Here is a 17,891-nt window from a genome sequence, read left to right as displayed (position 1 = left end):
ACCCTGCCTGCCAATGATAGGAGGCTGTCTCACCTCAACATATTTGCCATAACTCTGTCCACCAAGCTCGTAAAATTGAATTTACAGAGCTCGGCCCAGTCCCAAACCACCTGCACCCCCAGATACCTGAAGTGAATAGTTGTCACACAAAATGACAATCCCTCCAAGCCAACTCCCACCCACGGGGAGGAAACCAAAAAGTCCTATCTCTTCTCCAAATTCAATTACTATCCCGAAAAAGCCACCACTCCGGAGTTAAATGACGTTTTAATTCTCCTAACATTTTTCTTGGTAACTATTTGTGTAACATAGTTCGAAACGTCAGAAGTTTGCAATTTAAATGACATTTTCAAATGATTGCTAGCAGAGGGTAATTGCACAGAGGAAGTTTGCACTTCTGTGCAAACCGTTGCCTGGGAAGTTCTGAGCAGGATTCTACCCCCCCCCCCCCCCCCCCCCGCCCAACAAATCCAACATTAGTGAGCTTGGAAGTTACGGTCCGAGAGCACAAAAGCAAGGTTATGGTGAACCTTTGCAAAACACTGACTCAGCCTGGAGTATTGTGTCCCATTCCACTTTCTGCACTTTAGGAAGCATGTGATGCTTTAAGAGAAGGTGCACAAAAGATTTACGAGAATGGTTCCAGCAGGGGTGATGGATTTTAGTTATCTGGATAGATCTCCTCGGGTGACTCTGGATGGAGCTTGCACTTCCTCTTCGTGTCTGTGTGGGTTTCCTCCGGGTGCTCCAGTCTCCTCCCATAGTCCAAAGATGTGCAGGTCAGGTGGATTGACCTTGCTAAATTGCCCCTTAGAGTCCAAAAGGTTAGGTGGGGTTACGGGAATAGGGTGAAAGTGTGGGTTTAAGTAGGGTGCTCTTTCCAAGGCCCAGTGCAGACTCGATGGGCCGAATGGCCTCCTTCTGCACTGTAAGTTCTATGATCGAAGAAGTCGGGTTGAGCGGCGGTGCGGTGGGACCAGCCGGGTTGAGCGGCGGTGCGGTGGGACCAGCCGGGTTGAGCGGCGGTGCGGTGGGACCAGCCGGGTTGAGCGACGGTGCGGTGGGACCAGCCGGGTTGAGCGGCGGTGCGGTGGGACCAGCCAGGTTGAGCGGCGGTGCGGTGGGACCAGCCGGGTTGAGCGGCGGTCCGGTGGGACCAGCCCGGTTGAGCGGCGGTGCGGTGGGACCAGCCGGGTTGAGCGGCGGTGCGGTGGGACCAGCCGGGTTGAGCGGCGGTGCGGTGGGACCAGCCGGGTTGAGCGGCGGTGCGGTGGGACCAGCCGGGTTGAGCGGCCGTCCAGTGGGACCAGCTGGGTTGAGCGGCGGTCCTGTGGGACCAGCCGGGTTGAGCGGCGGTGCGGTGGGACCAGCCGGGTTGAGCGGCGGTGCGGTGGGACCAGCCGGGTTGAGCGGCGGTGCGGTGGGACCAGCCGGGTTGAGCGGCGGTGCGGTGGGACCAGCCGGGTTGAGCGGTGCGGTGGGACCAGCCGGGTTGAGCGGCGGTGCGGTGGGACCAGCCGGGTTGAGCGGCGGTGCGGTGGGACCAGCCGGGTTGAGCGGCCGTCCAGTGGGACCAGCTGGGTTGAGCGGCGGTGCGGTGGGACCAGCCCGGTTCTTCCTGTGCTGGAACCTTCTTGGTGCAAAAGCAACTCCTTGGGCTCAAAGATCATCCGAATGGGTAAATTAGATTTGAGTTCTGATTGGCTACCGATGAGCATGTGCACTCGAGATCCAAGTGATGATTGGTTCGCAACGAGCGTGCGCAAATACGGCCCAAATGCTGATTGGCTATTAATGAGCATGCGCGAGTCGAATCGAGGGGCGGATTGGCTGCTGGTGGGTTGGTCAGTGCACATGCGCGAAGGGTCCAGTCGGGAAGATATTTGTGGGTGCACCGTGCTGTTCGGTATGACAGGCTCCGTGTCCAGGCGGGCTTTCCGCCTGGCTTCTCAGCTGCCGTCTGTCTGCACGTTCCCTGGCGGTAGGCAGCAGGAATTTGGCCGCCTCCTGTCCGCAGGCCGCGCTCCCTCCTCGGGCTCTGCGCCCGGCCCCGGCAGCCCTTCCCTCATCACCACCCCCATCTTCTACGTGAATGCGACTCCTCACATCGGCCACCTGTACTCAGCGGTGCTGGCGGACGCCCTGTACCGCGCCAAGATTTTACTGGGACATGAAGCCAAGTTTGCAACAGGTACCGGGAAGCAGCAGCCGGTCACCCCGTGAAGAGAACCGGGAGACTTCTCCTGGCCTCCTTCCAGATTGTTGAATAGTGGAGTTGGTCAAATTAATTTGGGGAAAGCTGCGCACTTGTTGTGTTCAATGTTTACAGTACTATAATTACCCAGGAGTTACAAGTAGTTTTAACTCTTCTAACTCTCCTGGGTAACTATTCGTGCAAGACAGTCGGAAGCATCTGAAAACTGATTTGAATGGACCCAGTGCAGGGTAATTAGCCAACAGAATTTGTACTTCCTGGGCAATTGGCATGCAATCTTTATTTGGAGCTTCAGAGGGTTTCCCTAGTGCATCTGTGGAGCACTTCTCAGTTACGATCCCCTCCCGGAGTTTGGAAGTTATGGGCCCTTATTTTGCTTCCCATACATGATTCAAATATAATTTATAGTTTCTGCTCATGTTGGTTTGGACTCTTAACAGTGAGGATACTTTGATCTGGTTGAAGAGCATCACTGTTGCTTGCCCCATTACAGATCCTCTGGAGGGCACAGCACTGCAACAGAGTCTGGATTAGGGGAGATTCTGCTGCCAAGCCTGCGGAAAATCTGTGCGATGTTGTACCGGTGGTGTCCAGCAAAACCCATTCTATCATCACTGAGGGCTATCTCTGGGCCATTTTGTGTCCTGATAGATAAATTGTGCCAGAATAAATATAAAAATGGAGCATACCCATCCTATATATTTGTCCATCAAGTGAGTCTGACTATGAGCTACCTGGTGAGACTCATAAATATATTGTCATCTGGAGAAAATATTACTGTGACAATGCAATGTGAATATCAAAAAAATAGGAAACAAAAATGTTGATTTCCAAATTTCCAACATCTACAATATTTTGCTTTATGTTTACCTGAAAAAAGGCTTGGTCCATTAAATATTTAAACAGTGCACTACAAGAATATTTGTAATGGCTGAATAACTGATGTTTTGTGATAAAGAAACATGCTTTAATCTGATGAAAGGTCTCTGAAAATCTCTTTCGCTTTCCACTGATTCTGCCAGAGTCGCTGCGCATTTCCTGCATTTTCTGTTTTTATTTATATGTTCGGTATTCTTGCATAACACAACTATATAACCTATTGCAGGGACCGATGAGCATGGCCTGAAGATTCAACAAGCTGCAGAAGCTGCAGCTGAAGACCCATTAGAATTCTGTTCCAGAGTGTCTAAAGAGTTCAGGACTTTATTCCAACAGTCCCTAGTTTCATACACAGATTACATTCGAACCACTGAGGAACGTCACAAAAATGCTGTCCAACATTTTTGGTGTGTCTTGCGTGACAAGGGGTACCTCTATGAAGGAACATACGAGGGATGGTATTCTGTTCCAGATGAGACTTTCCTGTCTGATTCACAGGTTGTGGAAAGAAAGGATGCATTTGGGAACCTCATTAAAGTATCAATGGAGAGTGGACACAAGGTAAACCTATGCAAGATACTTGGAAAGTGTTGAATCAATGTTCAGATGTGATCAGTACTTTGTATGAGGAACAGCATACGCGGATCAGCATACTGGGGGAGATGTTGATGGAAAGGAACAATACATTTGGCTATTAAGCATGCTGCTGTGTGCATAATCTTCATTTTATAGTCTATAGAATGTTACGGCTTTTTTTAATGCCCGTTAAAGCATGAAAGAAAATGGAAAATTTTCTTTAACTTTTTAGTACTTCTCTCATCAGCCTGCTGCAAAAATCTGCACTGCCCTAACAATGTACCACAAACTGACCTTAAAAGATAACACTTTTGCATTAGTATATTGTCATTACTCCACTCGCAATCCTTGTGAGCTCTACAAGTGTAAAATCTAGTTTTGTGCCATTGCTGCGTGCCTGCTGGAAGCTTGATAGAGATAACTTTGAGTTTTGGGTTCTTTGGTATTTCTCAGCTATGCACATAGTCTAGGTAATTCACAGTGTGTGTTTGTATTTAATCAAAGACATCAAAATCCAGTATCTGAGATAAACTGAGGTAGTATTTGTATTTTGAAATGTATGTATTCTAAAACATACTTCTAATTACAGGTGGAATGGACTAAAGAAGAAAATTACATGTTCAGGCTGTCTGAATTTAGACCAATGTTGTTAGATTGGTTGAAGAAAAATCCATATGCAATATACCCTGAAAAATTCCATCACCTTGTTGTCCACTGGCTACAGGAAGAAATTCCAGACTTATCAGTGTCGCGACAGAGAAATCGTTTGAAGTGGGGTATCCCAGTTCCGGAAGATTCAACACAGACAATTTATGTATGGTTAGATGCCTTAGTTAATTATCTCACTGTAGCAGGTTATCCAGAGGATCATAATCATTGGTATTCCGGAGTACATCACGTTGTTGGGAAGGATATTCTTAAGTTCCATGCTATATATTGGCCTGCTTTCCTAATGGCAGCTGGCCTGCAGTTACCAAAGCAAATTTATGTACATTCACATTGGACAGTCAATGGCCAGAAAATGTCCAAGAGCCTTGGCAATGTTATTGATCCCATGGAACGATTTTCTGTGTACACTGCTGATGGCTTCAGATATTTTTTGCTGCGGCAAGGTGTGCCAGAAACAGACTGTGACTATTATGATGATAAAGTGCTTAAAGTTCTAAATGCAGAGCTTGCAGATGCGTTGGGAGGTCTCCTTAACCGTTGTACAGGCACACGTATGAATCCTGACCAAGTCTACTCACCTTTTTCAAATCACTGTTTTCCTAAGAGGCACTACATGGGCCAATCAAGCAGAGCAACAATTGATGATTACAAAATGATACAATTAGTTGAGCAGCTACCTTTGGATGTTGAACACTGCTTTGAAAAGTTTCAAATTTATAAAGCTTTAGAAGCTATCAATTTTTGCATTCGGTTAACAAATGGATTTTTCCAACGGCATGCTCCCTGGAAACTAGACCGAAAAAATGCTGAAGATTGCTGCTGGCTGGATACTGTGCTTCATGTCACTTTGGAATGCTTGCGGGTTTATGGGATCCTTTTGCAGCCAGTCGTCCCAGCACTTGCTAGCAAATTGCTTTCACGATTGGCTGTTGGGCCACAGGAACGAGGCTGGAGACATTTGAACTTCTTGGCCAAATACCATAATAATATTTGCCTTTTTGAAGGAAGAAAGTTGGGGCCTGATAGCGGACTCTTGTTTAACAGATTGGAAAGGACAGATAAAAGACAGAGCAAAGCTCAAGGAAGATGATGAAAATGCAACATATTCTAAAATGAATTTGACCTATTTTAGCTCGGCCACATGCAAATAATTTGTTCTGAACATATTGCAAAATGTTAATATAAATACTTTTGCACAATGTATTTTTCTTTCTCCTTTTTATAATTGTATTATATCCTCAGCTTTCGGGCGGTATTGTAGCATGAGGAAGGCATGGTTGCACAGTGGTTAGCATTGTTGCTTCACAGCGTCTAGGTCCCAGATTCGATTCTTGGCTTGGGTCACTGTGCGGAGTCTGTACATTCTCTCCGTGTCTGCGTGGGTTTCCTCTGAGTGCTCCGGTTTCCTCCCACAAGTCCCGAAACGTGCTGGTTAGGCGAATTGGACATTCAGACTTCTCCCTCAGTGTACCCGATCAGGTGCCAGAGTGTGGAGACTAGGGGATTTTCACAGTAACTTCATTGCAGTGTTAATGTAAGCCTACTTGTGACAGTAATAAAGATTATTATTACAGAATAGAATTTTACCAGCCCAGAAGGTCATTCAGACCATTGTGTCCATGCCAGCTCACCAGCAGCAACTCTGCTCATCTTGTAGACCTGTAAGTTTTTTTTTCTCTTCAGACAATTATCTAATGCCCATTTGAAAGCCATGCTTGAATCTGTCTCCACTACATTTTCAGGCAATGTATCCCAGATTGTAATTACTGCGTAAAAAGGTTTTCTTCATGTTACCGTTGGTAGTTTTGCCATTTGACTGGTTCTTGACCCTTTGCCAATGGGACGTTTTTCCCCCCTCTACTCTGTCCAGACTCATGATTTTGAATACTCTCAGGAGAACAAACTCAGCTTCTCTGTTCCATCTACAGTACTGAAATTTTGCATCCCTGGAATAATTCTCACAAATCTTTTCTGCGCCCTCGAATGCCATTTCATACTTCCTAGAGTGTGATGCCCAGAATTGGGCACACTACTCTGGTTCAGTTCAAACTAGTGTTTTATAAAGTTAACCATATCCTCCTTGCTTTTGTACTTTATACCTCTGTTCATAAAGCCCAGGAACCTACATGCCTTATTAATTGCTTTCTCAACCTGCCCTGCCACCTTCAATGATTTGAGAACATATACCCCCCGGGTCCTCTGCTTCTGTAGCCATTTTAGAATTGTATCCTTTAAAAACTCCTTGTTCTTGCTCCCAAAATCTATCACTTCAAACTTCTCTGCCACGTCTGCTCATTCTTCCAGGTTTTGTGAACCTGCTGAAGTCTACTTCTGGCCTTTTCACAATTTACAATACTGCCAAGTTTTATCGTTTGCAAATTTTGAAATTATACCCTGCACGCCCAATTTTAAGTCATTAATATGTATCAAGAAAAGCAGTGATGCTAGTACCAGCTCATGGGGAACTTTTATACTTTCTACCCATCAAAAATATAACCATTCCAGCTACTTTCTATTTTCTGCCATTAAACCAACATTGTATCCATGATGCCACTCCCTTTTATTTCATGGGTATTGCTTTGCAGACAAACATATGACATTCTACATGAAGTGCAGTAGCCTCCTCCATCTTCTTTGTACCTCATAACTCAATCAAGTTAGTTGAAGACAATTTGTTTTTAACAAATTACTGACTTTCTTTAATTAATCCCAATTTGTTCAAGTGACTATTCATTTTGTCCAGGACTATTGTTTCTAAAAGCTCTCCCACTGGCAAGATTAAGCTGACTGGTCTACAGTTGCTGGTCTCACCTTTACAACCATTAGTGTACAAGAGTGAAGTATTTGCAATTCTCTCATCCTCTGGTGCCACCTCTGCATCTAAGGCGGGTTAGACGATTATGGCTAGTTCCGCTGCAATTACGTATCCTTGGACATATCTAATCCGGTCTTGTGACTTATCAATTTTTTAGCCTTTCTGACCTCTTCTATTAATTTTTATCCCATCCAGTATCTCAACTACCTCCTTTGACTTTGGCAGCAACATCATCCTTGCATGTACAGATCATGGGGTGCACAGTAGTACAGTGGTTAACATTTGCTTCACAGGCCAGGGACCTGGATTTGATTCCCGGCTTGGGTCACTGTCTGTGCGAAGTCTCGCGTTCTCCCCATGTCTGCAGTGGGTTTCCTCCCACAAGTCCCAAAAGATGTGATTGTTAGTGAATTGGACATTCTGAATTCTACCTCCATGTACCCAAACAGGCACCGTAGTGTGGCGACTAGGGGATTTTCACAGTAACTTCATTGCAGTATTAATGTAAGCCTACTTGTGACACTAATAAAGATTATTATCATTTGTTTAGAACCTCAGCCTGCAGTGAGCAGTTGATGGACACATTGGGCGTGGGTTTCCTCACCTCTCCGGTGTGTTCTGCAGTGGTGGAGGGTGGGTCGCCAGTGGCTGGACCTTCTGGTCTCGCCATTGTCAATGGGGTTTCCCGTTGATTACAGCCTTCGTTGCTAGGTGGGGTGTGTTGTCATTGGGACAGTAAGATCCCGGCAGCGTGAACGGCCAACGGATCTCACCCACATAATTGAACACATCACCTGCTGCTCAGGCTCTGAAACCTGGAGCTTGATCTGCTCAAGCTGACATTTCCTACGTAAGTAAGTATTCAGGACAAGAGAAGTATCTGGGAGTTCTCACATGGAACAGGATATACATCCAGGGGATGTAAATGCCTTGCTATGCCTCTACTTATTAGACTGTTAATTGTTTTAACAGAATATTTGAATAAATAAAGACTAACCAGCTACTCTCCAACTAGCTGCTTTTCTTGTGCTGTCATCACTTTTTTCCAGGGAATTAACTGATTCTAAACCTTTGCCAACATATCTTTGTGAGGTTCGCGTAATTGACCTGCATTGATTCATCTTTACAATTTTCGGAGCTGTTTTAATGTCAGTATGGTATAATCCTTTTTTAACCAGGTAGGTATCTTTAATTGTGAGACTCTACATTACTTCTACCTATGGTCAATATAATGTAATTTCATAAGTTAATATAAAGTCAATTTTATTTAATGAACCTGGGTTTTAATTTTTAGATTAAGTTTTGTCTAGTCAAGTTACTGTATTCATTATTCTGGTATATGGACTTGGGTCAGTCCACCTCTTTTCTACAGAAAAGGACCCTTATTTGTAATTTTAATGTAACACCTGAACATTACCACTGCAATTTGGCAAGAGCAAGAAAATCAGCCCTCACACAGTATACTTTTATATCTTGTACCTTGAAGGTGCCTGTGTTTTGTTGTTGTGGTGATCATTTGTAATTAATTGATTGATTTATTCTTCAAAAAGATTGGAGGGGAAAACCCCACTTGGTTTATGCTGTCATTTGAGCCCCGTTTCACTTTGTTTAGGCTATTATCATCTTGCACCTTCCAGGCCCATGTTCCTCTAGCTTTTGCCTTTCAGGAATCAACCCCCATTATTTTAGATGCTGTTTCTTCAATAGATGGCAGTAGTTCATAAATCAATGGCTGGAATTCTGAAGATGCTATTCCCTGAATGTAGTGTAAATTTTGATTTGACTTCAATCTATTTTGGTTTCACAACAAATGAAATAGAGATCAGCTGTGTCTGAAAAGTAATTTTATTTGTGTCGTGCACAGATTTTTCGTACCCATGATCATGCTAAATGGACTGGCACAAATTGTTGTAAGATTAAAATGGCAAAAGCAAGTTTGCGGTAATAAAGGAGGACAATCGTATATCCTGCAGCTTCATGTGGCTTGAATCAATATCTGGTTTAAAAACTAATTGGATTATAAAGTGCAACAGAGGAACATATTGGCATTTGCTGCCGGTGATAGAGTATTAGATCCTAACTGCTGTTGGGCTATATGTTACCTCACCAGCCACTGTTGTAATAAGCATTAGCACAGTTAAACTTCCAAATTTACAGGAAGTCTGGGGAAATTATTAGATATTTTCAAAGGAAAACCTTTTATTTTGGACAAAACTTTCAGTACATTGATCTGTTACATTATCACAGATCTTTCCCTTTTCTTGTCATTTTTTTCAATTTCTTTCCCTCCCTGCACTCAAAAACATTACGGGTGAGATCTTCCGGCTGTATGTTCTGGTCCTGCGGACGGCACACCCCTGCCATGGGTTTCCCAAGCTGTGGGGTGGATTCAATGTGAAATCACATTGGTTTTTAAAAATAAATTTAGAGTACCCAATTTTCTTTTTCCAATTTAGCATGGCCAATCCACCTACCCTGTGCATTTTTGGATTGTGGGGGTGAGACCCGCGCAGACACGGGGAAAATGTGCAAACTCCATATGAACAGTGACCCGGGTCCTCGACGCAGTGAGGCAGCAGTGTTAACCACCATGCTTTGATCTATACAAATACTGGTTGCAGGAAAGATATGGTTCATGTTTCAATCTTCCTTTCTTTCAAACGTAGAATTTATAACAGAAATAGGCCATTCAGCTCACCTGGTCTGGCAGGTGTTCAAATTTCACAAAAACTTCCCACAAATAAATGTGAACGGTGCCAGAGAGGCCCGGTCAAACACACCCACATGTTTTGGGCCTGTCCCAAACTTGTAGGGTTCTCTACAGCCTCCGAGGCAATGCCCAAGGTTGTGGGGTGAGGGTGGAGCTGTGCCCAAGAGTGGCAATCTTCGGGGTAATGGAACAGCCAGAGCTACACATGGTGAAGAGGGCCGACACCCTAGCTTTCGCTTCCCTAATTGCACGCCAGAGAATCCTGCTCGGCTGGCAATCAGCAGCATCATTCACAGATGCCGACTGGCTGGCAGACCTCGCAGAATTTCTCCACTTGGAAAAGATCAAATACACCATCCTAGGGTCGGAGGAAGGCTTCTACAAAGCATGGAGACAATTCATTGGCCTGTTCGAAGCCAACAGTGACTAGAGGAAACAGAGATGGGAGAAGACCGACAAGAATACACAACTTGGGGGGGGGGGGGGGGGGGGGGGGTGGAAGAGAGGAGAGAACTCGGGGAACCAAAGAGAGAAGCACGGATGGAGGGCGGGGGGAAGAGGAAGAGAGGAGAGAACTCGGGGGAGGAAGAGAAGAGAGAAATCGGGGAACCAAAGAGAGAAGCACGGACGGAGGAGGAGGGGGTGGAATGCCCCCCAAACCCGCAAGGCAGGCAGTGGGGAGGAAGGCACACCAAGACAGATGATATCCATGTGGATATAAGTACCACACATACTGTGAATATTAAAAGTAAAGTGTTAGAAAATACCAATAAAAATATATATTTTTTAAACTCTTACCATATCAGCACATCTCACTATTCATTATTTTGTCCTTGAAAGTATCAATACTATTCACTTTAATTGCTCCATGTGGTGATGAGTTCCACATTCTAACCATTCTCTGCATAAAGAACATTTTCCTGTTGGATTTATTGGTGACCATCTTGTATTTAAGAACGTTTTCATTCTTTTTAACTGTTCTATTTTATTCTCTCCCGTGTCCTCTGCTTCTCTTCCCCGATGCAACCTTGCCCTCTCAGGAACAATAATTAGCCTCTTAGCTAAGAAATATCTGAATAGCAGAATACCAATCAAGCCTGACCTGCCATTCAATAAGATGATGATTGATTTTTATCTTAACTTTGTCTATCAGTCTAATTCAGCATGTGCTTTGTTTTCTTAAAGTCATAGGACAAGCTGAACAAAGCTCCAGCCAAGCAGCATAATAATGCACTGCACAGTATTTATATAACAATTCCACCCTTAGGTTCAGTTTTGGGATTTCTGGCTATTTCATGACAAGAGGGATCTTGACAATTTATATTGTCAGGTTTGCCTCTCCAGGCATTAGATTCACAGAGTGACCACGTGCTGGGTGATGGTAGGCCACTTTGCTAAATGTTATCTCTCACCCAGCGAAGGTTCACCAGACTGATTCCTGAGATGGCAGGATTGTCGTAGGAGAAGAGATTGGGTTGACTCGGCCTGTATTCACTGAGAGGGGATCGGGCTGATACAGTTGGACAGACTGGATGTTGTATATTTTCCCTGACTGGAGGGGTCTAGAACAAAGGGTCACAGTCTCAGGACATGGAGTAGGCAATTTAGCACTGAGATGAGAAATTTCTTCACCCAGAGGGTGTTGAACCTCTGGAATTCTCTCCCACAGAAGGCCAAGTCACTGAATATATTGAGGAAGAAAAGAGATAGATTTCTAGACATGAAAGGTGGCAAGGGGTATGGGGAGAGAGGATCAGGCATGATTATATTGAATGGCACAGCAGGCTCAAAGGACCGAATGACCTCCACCTAGTTTCTATGTTTCTGTCTTGCAAGTCACATTGAAGATCTGTGAGCCGCAGCACCATTTTGAAGAGGGAGCAAAGAACTGCATGGCAATTTTTTGATGTTGGCTACAGTCAATGGAATGATATCTCACAAAGAAAATGATGGCTCTGCCACACAAATTGGTGTAATCCGTGCCAGAGATTTGAAATGCTGTCATTAACTTCCCCTCTCCACAGATGCTCCCGGACTGGATTCTCATTACAGGAATGATAATTCTATTTTTTAAAAGAGAAATATCACGTTAAAGCAACAATTGACCAGCTTTTAAGATCCACCTGAAACTCAACTCCTTGATCATGCTTTGGTACCTCCTTTTAATCTCTGCCTTTGACTTGGTGTGTGTACATTGTCCTTATATCTCTGATGCCTTGCCGAGTTTCCTACAGGGCGGGGTTACAGGGATGGGGAGGAGGTGCGGGCTTGAGTAGGGTGCTCTTTCCGAGGCCGGTGCAGACTCGATGGGCTGAATGGCCTCCTTTTGCACTGTAAATTCTATGATCCTATTGTTGAATACAAAACCATAATGCCAGATTTCATTCCTACTCTGGGTTGTTTTTTTAAATCTTTGCAGGGGCACCATTAGGAATTCAACAAATAATCTAGTGGACCCGAGTAATAAAGAGGCTAGGAAATCAACCAAAGTTTGCACTAATTGATTAGTATCCTGACACTTTTGCTGGACGTGTCTGACTCACGAAGGACAGTCGCCGGTGATACTCATTGCAGTTGAATGAGGTACTGTAACATTCACAGTTTTTTTAAAAAAATCTAGCTGGACAACCAATTCCCTTCCTGTGGAACCGCACCAGTCACTGCTTTCAGGAGGAAAGCATTACAAGGGAACAAATCAGTACCAGTTATAACATTTAAACAAATAAAAATATTATTTGCACGAAAGGTGACCAAAAAAACCCCAACCAATTTGAACCGCTTTGCGGATACAGAGAGATTTCACATTAAACTAAATGAAGTGGTGATTGCAGCTTTGAAGTCCCCGTCAGTGACGGGTTCTCTCGGCTGTGTTATGAGCAGTGCTTTGTCCTGATGTTCAGCCTCCATCACTGCGTCAATTTCACCTGATCAATTACTGCGTGGCCCCATTAATCAGCACAAACACACACAACGCGAGGAGAGCGAGGGCAACAAAAAAAAAGGAGCAGCCTTCTAACATTTCCAGTTTCATCGTCAATCCAATCAAACTGGAAAGAAAAAAAAATCCCCAGCAAGCTTCGACCTGGCAACGATGCTGTTTCAGACAATCTCAGCCCCGACTCGCATGCCGCCTATTTGATTTTTTATGTCAAATAGTTTAACCAGCCGGTTGTGGTTCCGTCGGTGGAGACAAGGGCTCCTTTAAGGTCATTTTGCGAAGATTTGTTTGACTTTCGTTAATAGCGCTAAGAGGTTAATTTCCAATATGGCAAACCGAGTGGCGGCGAATGGTGAGACCCGGGGATTCACATCTAAAAAGATGTCCACAGATTATGAATCGTCTTTGGAACTCTCCGTGCAAGCGCGGATATTTAAAATTATTGTAATCGGCGACTCCAATGTTGGTAAGACATGTCTGACCTTCAGATTCTGTGGAGGGACCTTCCCCGACAAGACCGAAGCCACCATAGGAGTAGATTTTCGAGAGAAGCCCGTGAATATAGAAGGAGAAACGATCAAGGTAACCGGCATTATTACAGACGTATAGACCAAGGTTAATCTTTGATCTGATCAGCTAATGTGTTTCCTTGAGTCTGTGGGCATGATAATTCTATTCCCCCATTGGCGAAATGTTGACTAGCCTAATTGATTTGCTAGGTGTGGATCACAATATGAGACAGACCAATGTTCTAGTGATGTCTTCATTTCAAACCTCTGCGGGGTAGAGAGCCTCCTATTCAAACTTGCCGACGACAGAAAGATGATAGAATCTATACAGGACCGAAGGAGGCCATTCGGCCCATCGTGTCTGCACCCACCCTCTGAAAGACCACCTCACCTGAGCCAATAACCCCACCTACCCTCCACATCCTTGGAAGCTATTGGGCAATTTTATCATGGTCAATCCACCTAACCTGCTCATCTTTGGACTGTGGGAGGAAACCCAGGAGACATGGGAAGAATGTGCAAACTCCACACAGACCAGCATCCAAGGCCGGAATTGAACCCGGGTCTCTGGCGCTGTGAGGCAGCAGTACTAACCACTGTGCCATCGTGCCACCCATAAGATAAGTAGAAATAGAAGCACAAAATTATAAAGCGATATTGCTAGATTACATGAATAGATTTCAGTGTGTAGGCAAATGTGAGATCACCACTTTGGACTTAAAAGGAATAGAGATTTGGGTTCTTTCCATATGTTGTAAAGCTAAAATTGGTGGTGATCCAAAGTGACTTGGGGATGCAGGTAAATAGATAATTAAAATGCAGTGCACAGAAAAATAATCAAAAAACAAATAAACATGATGCTGGCTTTTATACCTGGAAGACTAGGGGGGCATCATGGTTCAGGTATCCAAGGTCATATTAGACCCCTGTGAGCAGTTCTGTGCACTACAGCTTAGGAATGATATATTGAACTTGGAGGGAGTGAAGTTTTGGTTGGTTATAATGGCACCTGTACTCCAAGGGCTAAATTAGGAGGAGATTACACAAACAAGTGTTATATTTTCTGGAGTTTAGAAGGATAATTTGACCAAAAACATCAAGGGGAACAGATAGGGTAGATAAAGGGAAACTGTTCCCATTGGTAGGTAACCCCAGACTGGGGAACATTGTCTAAAAATCAGAGCTAGACCATTTAGAAATTAAATTAGGAAATGTATCTACATACAAAGGGTGGGGTAAATTTGCAACTCTCTTTCGCAAATAGCAATAGATCAAATTAATTTTTAATCTCAAGTTGATGATTTTTGTTATCGGAAGGGATGGGTGTCCAAGTAAAGTGGGAGACCAGCCACAATCTCATTGAAAGGTGGTACAGATTGGGGGGACTAAATGGCCTGCACCCCTGTACCAATTTTCTTATGTTCCTACATCCACTCCTAATCAGAGTCCAAAATATTTGCTATAGTCCCAAATGACCATAGGCCGCTCTCCCCTTTTGAGGGGAAGAGCTGACTGGTGGTGATTTAACCTGAGGATCACAGTACCTCAGGCAAGGGGCAACGTTGAGAAGGCGGGGCCTTCATGAATAACCTCAGCTAGTACAGGGATTGAACCCACGTTGTTGGCCTCACTCTGCATCACAAACCAGCTGTCCAGCTAACTGAGCTAAACCCGCCCCCCCCAACCAGCTCCCAGCTACTTGAATTTGTCTTGAACCCAAAATTGGACTGGTCTAAGCCGAGGTCATTGGCCCCTTCGGGGGTTGAAAAGATACTATTGCCGTTTATGGAGGAGATGGTTGGTTGGTTGGGTTGGGTTGGGTTGGGGGGGGGGGCGCGGGCAGATCCGTGGTGGGTTATGCACCCTGGGGGTAAGGAATTTTCTTTTTTCTCCCCAGTACATATTCGAGAATAGATTTTCTCCTCTGCCTGGGGTGAGGAAAGCTGAATACACGGCGATAGTCATCTCAGATCATAGTTCACATCAAGTAGATTTGGTGTAAGAAATAGGTTTGATTCAGCGTCCAGCATGGAGGTTGGATGTGGAGTTATTGGCGGATTTGGGATTCAGTGGACTGATATCGAGGCCAATAGATGAGTGTATGGGAATGGGTCAGTCTTACTCTCAGTTCTGTGGGAGGCCCTGACGTCAGTGATTAGGGGGGAGGTAATTTTGCACAAAGCGTGTATGGAAAGAGTGGCAGGCTGGTGTCCGCTACAAACAAAGTTAATGGAACGTTTGAAATGCTCGATAAGCATCTTTACAGGTTGAAGCCGCCGGCGGGGGGGGGGGGAAGGAAGAGTTTTTGAGGCCTTAGAGTTTCCCGAGGTGTGGGAGGAAGAGTGTGAAGGGTTGGAGCGGCCGTTAGATACACAGGAGGTCTTGACAGCAAGTCGGCGGATGCAGACAGGTAAGGCCCCGGGACCAGACCGATTCCCAGCAAACTTTTGCAAGAGGTTTGCAGGTCAGCTGGTGCTGTTATTAGAGTGGATATTCGAGGACTCAGTAACACGAGGCTCCCTGCCTGAGACGTTGATGCAAGCATTAATTTCACTGCTATTAAAAAAAGGATAAGCTCCCTGTGGAATGTGGGTTGTACTGCCCTATTCTCTACTTATTATTATTAATGTGGACGCCAAGATATTGGCCAAGGTGTTAGCACTGATGCTGGAACCGTCTTCCTCAAGTTAAAGGGGAAGATCAACTGTGAGTTTCCAAAGGCAGGAAATTCATAGAATCATAGAATTTACAATGCAGAAGAGGCCATTCGGCATATCGAGTCTGCACCGGCCCTTGGAAAGAGCACCCTACTTAAGGCCACACCTCCACTCTATCCCCGTAACCTAGTAACCCCACCTAACCTTTTTGGACACTAAGGGCAATTTAGAATGGCCAATCCACCTAACCTGCACATCTTTGGAATAAATGTGCGGCAATTGCTAAGCGTGGTGCTTTCCCCATCTACGGGGCCTGTTGCAGAGGTAATTGTCACATTTGATGACAAGGCATTTGATAGGGTAGAATGGGGGTATCTTTTCGCGATCTTGGAGAAGGTTGGGTTGGGTCCCAAGTTTGTGTCGTGTTTGTACAAGGCCCCAACAACCAGTGTCTGCACCAATACCATAAACGTGGGGTACTTCCAATTAAATAGGTGAGCGAGGCAGGGGTGCCCTATGTTCCCCCTCTTGTTTGCATTGGCAATAGAGGGTTGCCATTGCCTTGAGGGTTTCAGATTAGTGGAGGGGGATAGTGAGGGGAGGGGTGGAGCATAGGGTGCCTGATGATCTCTTACTTTATGTGACGGACCCAGTCCCCAGCAAAAGCGCCATAATGGAACTGCTGAGGTGTTTTGGCTATTTTTCAGGGTACAAGTTAAACTTGGGGGAAAAAATTAGTACTTTCCAGTAAATCCCTTGGGGAGGGGAGTTAAACTAGGGGGGGCTAGCTTTTCATATGGCTGGTTCCAGGTCCAAGTAGCTCAGGATTGGGCCCGTCTCTGTAAACTGACATATCCGAAGTTTGGTAGGTAGAGTCGAGGCCGATCTGAAATCTTTTCCTGTATTTGGTGGGTGGGGTTCAGTCAATCAAAATTAAAATTTTGCCAAGATTTTTATTTTTGTTCCAGTGCTTTCCGGTCTTTCTCCCTAAATCCTTTTTTGGGGGAGTTGAAAAGTTGATTACGTTCTTTACATGAGCGGGCAAGACGACGAGGATTCGTAGGGCAATCCTTCAAAGGGATAGACAGTCAGGGGCAGTGGCGGACCTACATTTTTGGGGCCCTGAAGCTTGAACTGTTATGGGGGCCCCTTCGCTACCAGCAACGAGGCCTGGGTAACCACTGTTATCTTCTTCAATGGGGTTGTTCCACGATAGATCAGCACAAATTTTTAAAAAATGTAACCATTACATCTCAGATTTTGATTAAAATTGCTGTACTGGATTATCTCACATGTCAAAGTCACTGGTGTGATTAAAATTTCCTATGCCTTATAGTTTTCGAGTTATAGGGGGATGAAAATTAGGGAAATGTTATTTGCATGCATGATGCATCATAGAATGATGAAATAAAACATAGAAAAGACCACCGTCAATATAATCTTTTATTTTAGACACCTATGAGAATACATGCTACATGAAGCACATTTTACAAAATACTCTTTTTTTTCTAGCAACATATTCATGTACAGTTTTGTCATGAGAGCTTCCTTGCAATGTCATTTTCTAGAGACAATATGCATTAATAATTTAAGCGCTCTTCAGTCATGGTAGACCAAAATGTGTTCTTTATAAAGGATAGCTTTGAAAAATTCCTTTCTGCTTCACAGCTCGTGATAGGCATTGCCAAGTACAGCTTAAGTGCAGCAGTAATATTGGGGAACACTTCAATTAGGCGTTGCTCACAAATAAGCTGAAGAACTTCTGCGCATTGCATTTTAGATGGCGTGTTTTCTTCTGTGTACTGGGATTTCCTAAGGTGCAAATATTCTTTGAACTGATAACACTCGTTTACTAATTTATGGTCAATATCATCTTTGTAACACAATATTATAAGTTCAATATTGTCCTCATCAATTTCAGAA

General features: G+C 44.5%; 2 protein-coding genes across 2 annotated transcripts in view; both read left to right on the top strand.

Annotated features, from left to right (window-relative positions):
- Window positions 1-1,864: 1,864 nt before the first annotated feature.
- mars2 (methionyl-tRNA synthetase 2, mitochondrial) lies at window positions 1,865-9,117 on the top strand. The gene is given in 4 exon segments (XM_072505394.1): window positions 1,865-2,191; window positions 3,321-3,655; window positions 4,260-5,418; window positions 5,421-9,117. Coding segments are annotated over 4 exon segments (1,812 nt in total). The 5' UTR covers window positions 1,865-1,908; the 3' UTR covers window positions 5,456-9,117.
- Window positions 9,118-12,691: 3,574 nt separating this feature from the next.
- Window positions 12,692-17,891, top strand: part of rab33a (RAB33A, member RAS oncogene family) — a 40,568-nt gene continuing 35,368 nt past the window's right edge. Inside the window, exon 1 of the mRNA XM_072505393.1 lies at window positions 12,692-13,384. Coding sequence (XP_072361494.1) covers window positions 13,130-13,384 — 255 coding nt within the window. The 5' untranslated portion in view covers window positions 12,692-13,129. The remainder of the gene's footprint in view (window positions 13,385-17,891) is intronic.

This window comes from Scyliorhinus torazame, chromosome 5 (assembly GCF_047496885.1).
Source record: "Scyliorhinus torazame isolate Kashiwa2021f chromosome 5, sScyTor2.1, whole genome shotgun sequence".
NCBI classification, from domain to species: Eukaryota; Metazoa; Chordata; class Chondrichthyes; order Carcharhiniformes; family Scyliorhinidae; genus Scyliorhinus; species Scyliorhinus torazame.
This window is presented reverse-complemented; position numbering and strand designations above follow the sequence as displayed.